Source organism: Erpetoichthys calabaricus, chromosome 3 (genome assembly GCF_900747795.2).
Source record: "Erpetoichthys calabaricus chromosome 3, fErpCal1.3, whole genome shotgun sequence".
NCBI lineage: Eukaryota > Metazoa > Chordata > Cladistia > Polypteriformes > Polypteridae > Erpetoichthys > Erpetoichthys calabaricus.
Genome location: NC_041396.2, coordinates 32467389 through 32482554, shown reverse-complemented (window position 1 = coordinate 32482554; position 15166 = coordinate 32467389). Strand labels below are relative to the sequence as shown.

Sequence of the window (15166 nt, the reverse complement as noted above, 5' to 3'; positions counted from 1 at the left end):
CTCTTACTTTCACTATTAAACATAGACCTGAGTTATACTGTTGTTTTTCTTCGATTTGATTTCACCAAACGTTTAAGTGATCGCCAATCACGATCATTCAGGATTTTTTTCCGGCCACATTTCTTCCTTGAAGACGATGGGTCCTCACTATCCTTCCAGTTTTTAATAATGCGTTGGACAGTTCTTAACCCAATTTTAGTAGTTTCTGCAATCTCCTTAGATGTTTTCTCTGCTTGATGCATGCCAATGATTTGACCCTTCTCAAACAGACTAACATCTTTTCCACGACCACGAGATGTGTCTTTCGAAATGGTTGTTTAAGAAAAGAGAAGCAACTCATTGCACCAGTTGGGGTTAAATAACTTGTTGCCAGTTGAAAGATAATCGCCCATGCAGTAATTATCCAATAGGAGGCTCATACCTATTTGCTTTGTTAAATCCAGGTGGCGACTTTTTTTTGGCCAGGCAGTGTATTATAAATGTCCCAGACATATACCAAATTGCCCTTAAAGGGAGAGAGGTACCATAAACCTCAGGCTTATGAACAAAAGGACAACATTGAATCTTTATATAAAAAAATATATTATCACAATTGAAAAATATATAAATAAATGCTGACAAGAGCAAAAAAGGAATTTGCCTAGAAAGGCAATTCAAAGAGAACCAGTCTCAATACATGATCCAAAGGCAGACATGCAGAAAACAGAACAAATAAATCACAAAAAAATAGAAAATCAGAAGAAACATCAATACCTAAACAAGTCCTTAAAAACTCAATGATCAACTACTAGATCTCTCTTTCAGACTGCAATATACTGTAAAGCCACAGGGAGAGCCCAGAAGAAATGACATCAAGCTGGTCCCATCTTCTGGGAGGGGGGGGAGGGGGGGTTAGGGTGTAGTACTTGGGTCCACCCACAAAGTACAAGACTGGCTGTACATTTAAAGTAACAGAACACTTAAAGAAAGTAATAACCAAAATTATGAAAAAAAAATAATGATTCCAAATTCACAGAAACAACATCTTGTTGTACTTCTTGCCTGAAGAAGGGGCCTGAGTTGCCTCGAAAGCTTGCATATTGTAATCTTTTTAGTTAGCCAATAAAAGGTGCAATTTTGCTTGGCTTTTCTCTACATTCATAATGGCTAACACGGTACAACACCCTAGTACTACAGAAACAACAATAAAGCAGGGTGACATGGTTCTGCGGTGGTAGCAGGAATAAGAAGACTGTGAGTGGAGTTTGCATGTTCTCCCCATGCCAGTGTGGGTTTCCTCTGGGTGCTTCAGTTTGCTCTCACTGTCCTAAGACATGAAAGTTAGGTGAATTGGTGCCTCTAAATTGGCCCTAGTGTGTGTTTGTTGTGTTTGTGCATTTGCCCAACGATAGAATGGCGCCCTATCCAAGGTTTGTTCTTCCTTGCACCCTGTGCTAACTAGGATAGGCTCCAAATACTCTCCCCTGTGACCCTGGTCTGGGTTAAGTGGGTTAGAAAATGACATTATATGGGTCAGATATATATATAGTACCATATCATCTGCATATAGTGATATTTTGTGTTCCAACCCATTCCTGAAAATCCCTTTTATCTCTGATGCATTTCAATGGCTCAACAGCGATTGCAAAGAGCAATAGTGATAGGGGACATCCTTGTCAAGTACATCTTTTAATGTTGTCAATACGAACTGAGTCTCCTGGACTAGTACAGAGCAGTTTGATCCATACACATTGTGGCAGACGACCGGGGCCCTTACCCAGCCAGGACACCTCTATACTGAAAATGACCGGGGGAACATATTCAAAGGATTACCTCCCAGGAAGTGGCAGATAGATGGCAGCCCCCCTAGGTTGCAGTGGTGCCTTGGACTCCCACAAGGCTCTATGGGAGTTGAAGTTTGATGCAGCCCTGTTGGGTTCCATGGGCAAACGCCAGGGGGTGCTGCAGGTACTGCTGAGCCCTGTGTGACACTCAGACGGTGGGCTACGACTCGCCTTTTCACGGTGACTTTGATATCTGTCCACTTCTTATTTATTTTTGGCACAGTGTGACTTTCTGAGCTTGAACTTTCAAGTTTCTCTGCCACTCTATGTTACTCAATCAACTTCCCTTTGCTGTTTATACCACTGTTAACAAATAGTACATTTTTCCTTACCTCGACTAGGAATTTGTTAAAATTCTTCTTTTTTTTCCCTGTGCTTTTGCCATTGTCTTTTCACAGAATGCTGAACTTAAGGGGCTATTTATATTGATTTGCATATTCAAAGAGATGTAATTATAGGAGGAGTCGGGGTGGGGCAGCAGGTGCGTGCACGTACGTTACATTTCACACTGACAAGGATTTATGTAGCGGAAGAACATAGAAGTTGACGTACGTACAGATTTATGCATCTGGATTTTTTTGTGCATACGCACATCTCTGTTTTTGTCCATACGCCATGTTTTAATGTGAATTCTACGCACAGCGTTATACATGAGACCCCTGGTGTATTCTAGATCTACTCTGTTAATTTTGCAGATTAAATCAGAGGTCTTCTTGGTTTACAATTAATTTTTGTAAGAAAGATAAGAAATAATCTGTCCTCTTAAAAATGCCTTCAGTGTTTCCAAGAGTATTTCTGCAGAGACCTCTGGGGATGCATTCGTCTACAGAATATAATCACTTTTCTTGGATATGAATTCTGTGCGGTGCTCATCAGCTAATGACAGGGGGTTACGTTGCCAGCTACGAGATGACTATGTAGGGCACAGTAAGTTAAGGTCCATGATCAGAGGGGCATGGACGGAGATAACAATAGTGTCGTACTTACATAATTAGATTATGCCAAAAAATGATTGTCTATGAAGAAATAATTCTTGAGTAACAATGATAAACTTGTGAGAAGAATGAACATGCTCTAAGGTTAGGATTTAAAAACCTTGGTCTGATAAGGTCTGATCCATCAAAAACTGTGTAATTATTTTTGCAGTATTAAATGTTATCACCACTGTAGCTAAAGACCTAACCAGGTCTGGATTTAAAACACAATTAAAGTCTCTGTCCATTAAAATTTTATAAGTGTTCACATTAAGAATGGATGCAAATACATTTTAGATGAAATCTCTATCATCCATGTTAGGCACATAAATATTTATCAGAATCACTTTAGTATTAAATAAATTGCCCATCACCATGACATATCACCCTTCAGGATCACATATTATGTCTGACGCTATAAATGGGATAGTTCTTCTGTGTATTAAGATTCCCACACCCCTAGGCATTTAAACTTGTTAAGTGAGTGAAAACTCTCTTTCTTTTTCATTCATGAGTAATACCTTTGACATTCCAGCTCACAAAGTTCCCTGTTTAGTCATAAAAACATTGCTTCTGAACTTTAATTGTCATTTTGTAGTCTTAAGTTAAGGTAGTACATTTTTACATATGATGGCTTTGACCTAGATTTCATACAGTATTACTATCATTAAAATGGCGCCGACTGTTGAGGCACGCCGTCAGCCACTCTGGCTTTTGTGTTTCTTGTTACTCCTGCTTTTTTCTCGGCTTACTTACTCCTGTGATGCTCTTCCTGACTCGATCATTCGTTATGATCGCTTCACCCTTTTGGCTCTTCGAACGAGTGCGGGGGTTTCTCGACATTTGACTCCGGAGTTCAGTCAAACCTTTGGCCGACTGTTTGAGGAAGTCCCCGCCTTCCTCGTCACTGTCCACGGCTTGGCCGGTCGCCGATGGACACGCTGCCGCCGTGGGAAGCGTGGAGGCACCAGGGCTCGGCTCCGAGCCTCCCGGATCCTCTCTAGGAACAACTCTCCTGGCTCCCAACATGAGTCAATGCTCCCGAAATGCCTCTTGCCCTCGGATGCTCCGGTACACTTCCCTGCCTCGCTCCGTCACCGCCGCCGGGGAGTGAACTTTAACAACCTACGCCGCATCACGACAATGTCAGCCGCCACGGCTGGTGCGTCTTTGTTAACGTCGTCCCAGCCGGTTCGTTTTTCACATCCCCAGCTGGATTTATTTTGTGGAATGAATTCTAAGCTGCGTAAAGTGGATTTTAAATTTGAACTATTTAACTCTCAATCTATCAGCAATAAATCCATACTGATTGAAGAACACATCAGGGAAAAAGGACTTGACTTCATGTGTCTGACAGAAACCTGGCACCAGTCAGAGGTTTACTCTGCCTTAAATGAAGCCTGTCCACTTGGCTACAGTTACTTGGAGGCAGCTCGCAGCACTGGGCGTGGTGGTGGACTAGCTGTTATCCACCGTCAGGACCTGGGGTTGTCCCCTATCTCGATACCTGCAATATCTTCCTGTGAGTGCCTTGCATTTAAATGTAAGCCCCCGTTTCCCCTGACTGTTCTCCTTATCTATTGACCTCCAAAACCCAATTCTGCCTTTATTCCGGAAATTACTGATCTTCTCACAACACTCTGTGCTACTTCTGCCAACATCATAATCTTAGGAGATATAAATATTCATATTGACAATCCCACAGGTTATCTCACTGCTGATTTCCTTGAGCTGCTAGATTCTCTCAACCTACAACAACATGTTGATGTTCCCACACATTCTAGGGGTCACACTCTTGACTTGGTCATTTCAAACTGTGCCCCAATCAGGAATCTACAGGTATTTGATCTTGGTATTTCAGACCACAAAGTTGTGTCATTGGAGCTGCCCTTTTTCTCCTCCCGTATCAAACCAAAACGACAGATCTACTTCAGAAATCTGAAGAATATCAATGTGGATGCCTTGGCCTTGGACCTTACATTTCTCTCCTCTGACTTTATCAGCTCCCTCTCTGTTGCTGACCTTGTGGATTTTTACAACCAGTCCCTGAGCAGTCTCCTGGACTTCCACGCCCCTTTAACATCTAGGTCCGTCTCATTCTCGTGCTCAGCACCTTGGTATACCTGCGAGCTGCGAAAAATGAAGGCGGCTGGGCGTGTCCTTGAGCGGCGGCTCAAGGCCTCTGGGCTGACTGTCCATAAACAGGCTTACAGAGAACACATGAGAGCGTATGCAGAAGCTCTGAAGGTTGCACGGTCCAAGTTTTATTCCACCATCATCAGAAATGGCTCCAGCAACCCTAAAAAACTTTTTTCAACCATAAATCATCTTGTCAAACCTCCTTTACCTGCCCATTCTGAGACCACTGATGACAGATGCAACATGTATATCAACTTTTTTAAACAAAAAGTTGATAATATCCGTTTACACCTCTCTACCAAGGATATCTTGCCCTTCCCAACTGTTGACTCATTGTCTGAGACCGTCCATCCTCTTTGCTCTTTCTCTGTTGCCACACGGGAAGAGGTGGAGGATGTCATCAGGAAAATGAAACCGTCTACTAGTTCCCTGGACCCTTTCCCCTCACCCTTGCTGAGGGCCAACATTTCTGCCATCTCTCCACTTATCACCAGGATAATAAATCAGTCCCTTCTGGCTGGCCATATTCCTTCTGCACTAAAAACTGATGTCATCAGACCTCTACTGAAAAAATCCACCTTGGATCCTGAAGTTCTCTCCAATTATAGGCCCATCTCCAATCTTCCATTTCTCTCCAAAGTCCTGGAAAAAATAGTTGCAGCACAACTTCACGATCATCTCAAACTGAACAATCTGTTTGAAAAGTTTCAGTCTGGTTTTCGCCCTGGCCATAGCACTGAAACAGCCCTGGTCAGGGTCACCAATAATCTTCTGATGACGGCAGATACTGGTTCACCTTCACTACTTATCCTCCTTGACCTGACAGCTGCTTTTGACACAATAGACCATAACATCCTTCTTCACCGCCTGCAATACACTATTGGACTCTCAGGAATTGTTCTAAATTGGTTTACATCATACCTGACTGGCAGAACTGAGCATGTCGCCCTTGGCAGCGCAAAGTCCCACACCCACAACGTCGCCTGTGGTGTTCCACAGGGCTCTGTGCTGGGCCCTATCCTTTTTACTATCTACATGCTCCCCCTTGGAACTGTCATTGGCAGACATGGTTTATTGTTCCATTGCTATGCCGATGACACTCAGCTTTACCTCAGGACTACTCCCACCTCCTCTACTGCTCCTCTGCCAACATCTACATTGTCTACCTGCCTGGAGGAGATAGAGGCTTGGATGAGGCTCAATTTTCTTCAGTTGAACAGATCCAAAACAGAAGCCATCTTAGTTGGTACATCACATCATCTTCGCTCTTCTACCATCACCAGTATTACTTTCTCTGGCCAAAATATTCCTCTTTCCACATCTGTTACTAATTTGGGTGTTAGAATGGACTCCCAACTTACTTTTGACACCCACATCAAATATCTCTGTAAGTCATCTTTTTACCATCTCAAGAACATCGCCAAACTCCGCCCATTACTCACCCTGGCAGATGCAGAGAAGCTCGTCCATGCCTTTGTCTCTTCCAGGCTGGATTACTGTAATGCACTCCTCATTGGGAATCCTGGCAAGAGTATCCAGAGACTCCAGTATATTCAGAACAGCGCTGCCAGGATCCTGATGAGGGTGCGAAAGTATGATCACATCACCCCAATCCTGAAAACCCTTCACTGGCTCCCTGTTTCATTCAGAATAGAGTACAAGGTCTCCCTTCTTACCCATCAGTGCATTTATGGACATGCCCCTCTTTATCTACAGGAACTCCTTACCCCCCATAACTCCTTACGTTCCCTCCGCTCTGTACTCACTAACACTCTTCAAGTCCCCAGAACTAAGCTCAGCAGCATGGGTGACAGGGCGTTTTCATCGGTGGCGCCGAGGCTGTGGAATGCCCTCCCTGATTACCTGAGAGCCCCACAGTCGACTGAGGCCTTTAAGCGAAACCTAAAAACTAATCTTTTTAGAAAGTCATTTTGTTAAAGTATTTTTTAGACTCTTCTGTTCTTTTTTTTTTATTTTATTATTCTATTTTTACTCTGTAGCACTTTGGGATTGCTAAAATATAAAGTGCAATATAAATAAAATTTATTATTATTATTATTATCAGGTGTTATGGCTATGAAGCCTATTGTTGTGTTGGCATTAATGGTTATTGGGGTAGAAAGGATAAATAAGAAATACCAAAGCTCTCTTTCTCTCCCTCCCACCCCTCATTTGCCTCTCTAAGTCAGGCAGACCACACCACACTAAGTCCCGGTCCTCTGATATAACAAGAGAGACAGAGCATGTCCAGAACAAATGAACCCCCAAGTAGTGATGTAGAAAAGGTTAAAATTGTGGTATATTTTGAAAGTACAGTCCCAATATAATAAACCTAGGGAATGATGTTAAACGGTTCCCATGGAGACTGAGATAATGTATGATAGTATATTCCTAATACAATAACTCAATGATATGAAATGAAAACTGCAAATAGCTAGTTACTTTGTCATTGCCAAAAAGTACACATATTTGATGAAAGAAATGTCAATATAATATATAATAATTAAAGTTTAACAAAAAAAAAATGGATATAATCTCCTCTGTCAGTCTGAGAAGGGACATGATGTTTTTTCTTTGGCCTGTAGTTTGTTGAAATAAACAATAAGGCTTCTTGGTTTTGAGGCATTCAATCCACATATATGGTAGGATACTGAGATCTCGGTGTTCGTTTTGAACTCCTCGCCAGTTATTTCAGAGAATAGTTCAGTTATGAATGTCACTGTTTTTCAGGGAGATATTTGATTCTGATGTTGTTCCTTCTTTATCTCTTTTTCAGTGCCGCCAGTTTGTTAGCGAGCACTTTGCATTCTGATTTTGCAGCTGTGGCCTTTTTATCAGCGGCAGATGTCGATTGTTCAACTATTTCAATACAAGTCATAAACATTTGCTTAACATCTTCAAACTGAACAGCAAGTACTCTAATTTTAACTTACTCATATGTTAATGTATTTTTTCATCAATTTTTTCTAGAATTTCTGTAAAGGCTATAGTAAACTTAAATGTTTCTCCAGGTCTTTTATATCTTAATACTGTTTCTCATTCTCCTTGGTTAGATCCTTTATTTCTTTCTTTATATCACTCTTTATATCACTCTTTATACTGTATGATTTACTGTATGTCCCAATTCACCCACCGAGTATGGCACACATTTAATTCAGCTTGGAAAGTTCGTTTCAGATCTCTCTGTACTCTGTAGGCCAAGTTGTGAGTCCAGTTGTGGTTGATGCAGCTGACTCGGGGGGAGTATTAGCTGCAGTTGACAACAGGGATGAAAGGGCCATGTTCAGTTCCAAAAATCCTCCTGAAATCAATGAATCCCGCTTGCCAACCTTGCTCACAGTTTCAAATCGATGAATCCTCCTTGCCCGCCTCGCTCATAGTTTCACTCCCACTTTCTTTTTCAGCTGGAGCCAATGCTGCGGTGTCAAGTCCTGGCAGTTCTTTTCTTTCACCCATCTGTTCTGGGTCAGTCTCTGGTAGACTGTAGTAGAAAATTCCAAGCCAGCAGTCCTGAAAGCACTAGCAGATTTTAAAAAGATACCTGGACTCAAAAGTAGTTTGAATAAAAGTGTGCTTTTCCTAGTGAACTCTCTAGCACAAAATACTAGACCGGACAACTTACCATTTATATTAGCAGATCAGTTTAAATATAAAGCTTCTTTTCAACCAAATTTTGCTGTTTGCATGGAAAAAAATACACAAGATGTGTGACTAGATGGTTCACCCTCCATCTCAGGGAAAATCAACACTGTTAAGATGAACATCAGTCCCAAGCTTTTTCTTCTATTTCAAACCACCCCATATACAGTACATCAACAAATCTTTTTTAAGAATTTAGATTCAATCTTAACCTCATAGCATCCATGCGTCCAAAGGACGACTCTACATTGTCCTAAAGCAGAAGGAGGCATGGCACTACCCAACTTTCAATTTTATTACTGGGCGGACCTGGACGTCAACACAAATTGATGAACATATAAAAGCCTGGTCTACAATAGAATTAAAATCTTGCAGTACTTCTTTATATTCCCTTTTCTGTGTTCCAGTAAATACAAACTTTCACCAATACACCAATAATCCAATTGCCCTTCATTCACTCAGAATATGAACCAATCTAGGAAGCACTTTAAGACAGAGAAGCTCTGTCCACCCTCTCAAACATACACAGTATTTAATACTTGGAAAATGTCTAGTATTAAAACATTTAGAGACTTGTAAATTGATAATATTTTTGCATCCTATGACCAATTAAGCTTCAAATATAACTTCTCATCAACACAATTTTTCCATTACTTTCAAGCTAAAAACTTTGCTAAATAGAACCTGCCCAATTTTCCTCACCTTCCACCTATTTCTATTCCAGAAGAAAAATTGATCAGTCTTAACGACTCAGATAACATCTCCACAATTTATAAAAACATTTTAAAGTCTCTCCCTTTCAAATAATCCTGGGCACAATGGGGAAAGGATCTTTAACTTAATATTTCAGAAAAGGAGTATAAGGCACCATGCACAGAATACACTCTAGCTCCATATGTTCAAAGCACTCAGTTATTCAACTTAAAATTATTGAGCGCATTTATCTCAATTAAAACTATCCAAAATGTTTTGATGGCAAGATTCAACCTGCAAACGGTACAATCTAGGCTCCAGCCTCACTGGGCCACATTTTGGGTGTGCCTATCAGACAACCTTGGTGTCATAATCCCTCCTAACCCATTAACAGCTGTGTTTGGTGGACTCCCAGATGAGCTGGAGTGGAGAAGGACAAACAAATCGTAATAGCCTTCACCTCACTACTAGCACGTAGACACATTTTGCTCAACTGGAAGAATCCCAATCCACCACTTTTAAGTCAGTAGTTAACTGATGTCCTATACTGTACTATTTGAAATTGGGAAAAAGACAAATTGTCACTTAAAGGATCTGCTCAAAACCTTTTTAAAATATGGCAGGATATAATAAATTTTTTAGAATAATCTTTTATACCGGGAAAAGGATACTCATCTCTCCTTGCTGCTTCAAAGATTTGCTTTGTTGGTTAGTTCTCCTCTTGTTTTTGTTTTGAATTGGGGTTGATTTTTGGTTTTGTTAAGTTTGATTTGATTTTATGAATTGTTATTTGCTTTAAATTAAAATTAATGAAATAAAAAAAACAAAATGACATGACATGAAAATAAATACAAGCCTGTGGGAGCCCAGGTTGTAATACAACAGGAACATTGAAAAAAAAAGATATGATTTAGTTGGCTTATACAGTCCTGTGACCTGGTGTGATTGGTCACAATGACTTCCAACATGTATTAACATATGTATACTAAACACTCACATGCTGATGCTAGCGGTAGTGCCTCTGTCTCACAACAATAAGACCCTACTTTTTTCAGGGGTGGGGTGTCCTCTGCGTAAAGTTTAGATGTCCTCCTTGTGTTAATATTGAACTTATGCATCTCCAGTGTTCTCGTGTGGGCTAAAGATTTATTGTTAGATTGTCTGCTGCAGTGTGAGATGGCGTAGCTTTGCTTATTTCCACCTTTTGTGGAGTATCGATCCACAGCAGCTTCATGCTTCTTGCCGATTGCTGCTGTGATACATTTGCCATGAACTAGGTATGTGGGTGATGATAATGGGTGTGTTAGTAAATCAGGACAAAAAACATTGTCACACACGCGTGCATGGGAAACAGCTGAAGGGCCTAAACACTAGTAATTCTACGCCAGGTCAGGGGGCGGCGGAATGTACTGACTATCATCTCTCAGTCCCTTGCAAACCTTTCCCGGGAAATCCCGCCTCTTGCCAGCCCCAAGGATGACGTCACTTCCGGGCACGAGGACGCCACTCCCAGTTCCTGCACCGTTGATGTCATTTCCTTTCCAGGCCTTTAAAATTGCCATCTTGCCTCAGTACAGGCAGTTCTGTTCTGGACTCTGATCTATACACATTGTGTACAAAAAGAAGCAATTTTGCAGCTGAGCATATTATACGGGTGGCTGCTCCAACTCTTTATGATGTCTCTGACTCATTCTTGTTACAACATGAACATTTCCATAACATTTCAGTTATTATTTACCACTATGATGCTGATTTTTCTCATCATAAAATAGGTAATTACAATAGTAACTGATGAGAAGAATTCATAATTAATTGCAGAATTATGGTATTTGAGGGTTCCTATACAGTGCCTCTTTTTCTTGCACAATTTGGCTCAAAAACTAATCAGTACATCAATATCTCATAACAGGCTTAAGTTTCGATTTTGGTATTTTTCAGTCTAGCCATTTTAGCTCTAGACTGTCCTCAGGAAACTGTGACACACAAACACACACACACACACACAGACAGACATACACCCATCATCGAGATATTGATGTTTCGGTATCAGGGGACCCTAAAAAGCTGGGATCTGTCAAATGATGATGAATCTAAAGCTTTCACTCCTCCCCCATAGACGATAGGTTATGGCGGGCGGGGGGCACCCATACCCACATCTTTGTCCCTATCCATGCAGTCTGAAAAATCTGCAAAAGTCAAACCCTTAGGCAAAAGGAAACATGACAAAAGCGTTCAAAAATTTGAGAGGGACTAAGAAACAAGGTTGATGTCAAGTATGACTTTCTTGCATAAGGACACAGTTAGATACATGAAATCTGGTTGTTAATTTTATTATTATTTTATTCACAGAGGCCTGTAGATACATGTAGCTAGCTATTGAATGACTTGGGAACCTTGTCCCAAGTCCTTACTTCAATTTGGATCATATATGTGATTAAATGGTGTTTGGTTTTTTTCAAGCCAAAGATAATTCTTCACAAAAATGGTATCTGTTTTCTATACATTTTAAAAAATATGTGATCAGTCCTGGCATTTTATAATGGAAGTTGGAAAATAAAAACCTAAAAACGTACTGAATACATCCTCTTTGAATGGCAAAAATTTAATTATAAGGAACGCCATGTTTCCAATGCATATTTGTGACAACAAAAGGAATCTGGAAATAATAATTTTATTGCATATTCCTGGTACTATTTCTCTTGAGGTAAAAATACATTTTATTTGTTTGTGTGATACCAGTGGCCTTCCTGGGAGGAGATCTCACATAAATATGGAAGTAAATCAACATGATATCAAGCATGTAGCATGAAGTTTATCTTTAGAGATTAAACCACAACTCAGGGGGTGAAAGGTTATTGCGGTAGAAGACAGGTGCTGGGGCTGGTCTTTTTTTAAATCAGATGAATCTCATAATATTGTTTTTTGTTTTTTTTATTGGAAAATGACATAAATAAGCTAATTTACTTTACAATGTAGGTGTGATCTCAAGACACATATCAATGCTCGATACATTTCTTAGCTTGACAAGATTCTTGGATGTGTTTGGTAAGTTTTTAGGCTTTCTTAGGTTTCCCATGACCCATAAGGTTCCAGCATAAATTACCAGGACTTGACATGTATTTTTTTTAATTTATAAAAAATACATAACTTTAGAACAGAATTTCATGTGGCAAATTCATATATACTATCAGGTCAGGTCAGGTTAGGGAGCATGCACTGGTACAGCGCATTGCCGCACCAACCATGATGAAACAGCTGAGGATCCCAGTTGGCATCCCCCCTGGCAGACACACGGTTTAGTCCCACTGCCCAGAAATGTGGGTGTTACGTAGGCATCCACTTGGCCTGGTCTAGCCACTCGGGTCCTCAACAATGAGGACACTGTGAGCTGAATCACCCTCGGGGAATCGCACCACATGGGCACAGTGCTGTAACTGGCGCTCCCTCACAATGCAGGTAATGTGCCTCATTCGGGACTCCGTGACACAAAGTCAAACCAACAGGACCCAAGGATTCTCCAAAAAGACACAGTACCAAAGGAGTCCAGTCTTCATCTTATACCATTTGTGTGAAGAAATAATTTCGATTTGAAAAATACTGAATTTATCCTTAAAGAACTAATCAGCAGGGTGGTGGTGTGCCCTGTTCTGATTTTCACATGATTCAGCTTGCTTTTGAAGAATGTTTTGTTCTTGGTATATACAGCACCTATAAAAAATATTCACCCCCTTGAAAGTTTTTATATTTTTGAAAAATTATGAATTTATTTTAGTTTTTTTGACACTCAGCAGCAGAAAAATACTCTTTAATCTCAAAGTGGAAACAGACCTCTGCAAAGTGGTCTTAATTAATTACAAATTTAAAACTATATGTTTGAATTTAACTCATTATTACAACAATATTTAATAAACAAAAATATGGTTTCTCTCTCCTTGATGAAGTAAATATACAAATTTTAAAAATGCTTCAACTTTCAAAACAGCTAAATCCCTGAACACACCTGAATGTTAAGTCATGCATACATCGTCTAACTTGGCTTGTTTTCCTATACATTATTTTGGTCTGTACACGGAGTAAAAGACATTTGGGTGCCTCCACTGCCAGATAGCCATGACAGTTGCTCATCTTGATTAAACAACATGCAGGAATTTGTTTATAATTTTCAGTCCTGGTGACCAGAACAAAACAATTCTGAACAGTAAAGGCAATCAATTAATCACTGAATCAAAAAAGCTGCTTCTAAAAAATTGAAAAAAACTGGATTTTTGTATTGATTGCCATTTTATATTCAAAGTGTTAGTAATTTGTAGAAATGTAGTTACTAGAGGATGGTGGCACAAGGTGTAGTACTGCTGCCTCAAAAAATCCAACATTCTGCGTTTGAATCGTGTGCCTTGCCATTATCGGTGTTGAGTTTGTATGTTCTTCCCTTGTATGTGGTGGATTTTTCTACAGGTACACTGGACTGTTTACAACCTCCACAAAAAGAAACAGAAATTAGCCCAATGTGAGTGAGCTCAGCTATGGGTATTTCTTGACCTCCGTTGCCTGTTAACCTGAATTAGACGAGTGGGTTTGAGTGTATTATGTCATGTTGCTTCATTTATGTACCACTACCATCACAACACAAGGATCTTGTGAAATGCACACTCACCTGGGTGACAGGTACAGAAGACAGCATTCACCCTTTTCCATTCTCTTCATGGCCCGGTCAACACCTAGTGGGATATCGTGGTCCTCTGCTTCTCCGACGATAAAGCGCAAATCCCGAGAGTCAAACACGTGTCCAGCACAGCTACCCTCCAGGTGAACTGTGAGAAGAAAAGTGAAGAGTGAGGTTGGGAAGAGTCTCCTTAGGTCAGAAAATTTTGAGTTAAAACCGTCTGATGAGAGTCGGAGAGCACAGACTAAGCATGAAACAACAGGAGATGCTGAGATTCACAGAAAGAAAAGGCAGAGCAGCCCATTACCACACAGTAACGTTGTAGAATTTTAATAACTGAAAGATATTATCTGAAGCAGGTCACAGGGCTGTAACAATTAACACGAAAAGGGTTCAAAGAGGTTTAGCTCAGAGACTCTGAAATCCAAGAGCAGATTAGGGCACAAGGTAATGTGTGTAATGTGAGTGTTAAAACAGCTGTAAAGCAAGAGTGCTGTTGTTGTGCCTTTAACACATGTCTAGTGTGCGTATGCACGTGTGTGCGTGTGTGTGGAATCAAGAGGCAGAATGAAGGGTCTAACAGTGAAACGCACTGTTTACTTGATTTAAATCAGGAGACAACGATTACTTTTCACTTTTTTCCCCTGATGGATTCCTTGCTTAAGATGGTTGTGTGTTTCAGGGTGCTGGCTTTCAGCGTGATGAGGTACCAGCCCATGAGCACAGAGCCATTTTCTTACAGTGGAGGTAGAGAAAATGTTGCTGTCCCTTTCTTCTATTAAAGTAATTAGTTAAATCACTGCTTCAATGTTTCATTCATATGCCATTGAAGATAAGAGAAATATAATGATACTGTGGGGAAAGTCCACTTGAATACTCATCTAAGAGGTAATTAGCATTGGGAGAATCCAAAGGTACACAATTTGGACAAAAGTAGGTGGAAACCACTCCAAATGATTGAGTTCAATTGTTTCAGCCATCTGCATTGTTGACAGGTGCATCATCTATGCAATCTCTACTGGCAAACAAGGGCAAAAAGGATGGGATACACTGAAGAGCTCAGTGACTTTGAACATCAGCACTGTCATAGGATGCTACCAAGTCAGTATGTGAAAATTCTGCTCTGCTAGATCTACCCTGGTCACCTGTTAGTGTTATTGTTAAAAAGTGGCAGCATCAAGATATAACACCAACTCAGCCATGAAGTGGTAGACCATGCAAACTCACAGAATGGG

The 15166-nt window shown here is 40.5% G+C and overlaps 1 protein-coding gene across 4 annotated transcripts in view; it reads right to left on the bottom strand.

Moving 5' to 3' along the window:
• fkbp5 (FKBP prolyl isomerase 5) overlaps positions 1-15166 on the bottom strand; it is a 106602-nt gene that overhangs the window by 10031 nt on the left and 81405 nt on the right. For all 4 annotated transcript variants that reach the window (XM_051925640.1, XM_051925641.1, XM_051925644.1 and 1 more), the window contains one exon: positions 13923-14079. In XM_051925640.1, coding sequence (XP_051781600.1) covers positions 13923-14079 — 157 coding nt within the window. The remainder of the gene's footprint in view (positions 1-13922; positions 14080-15166) is intronic.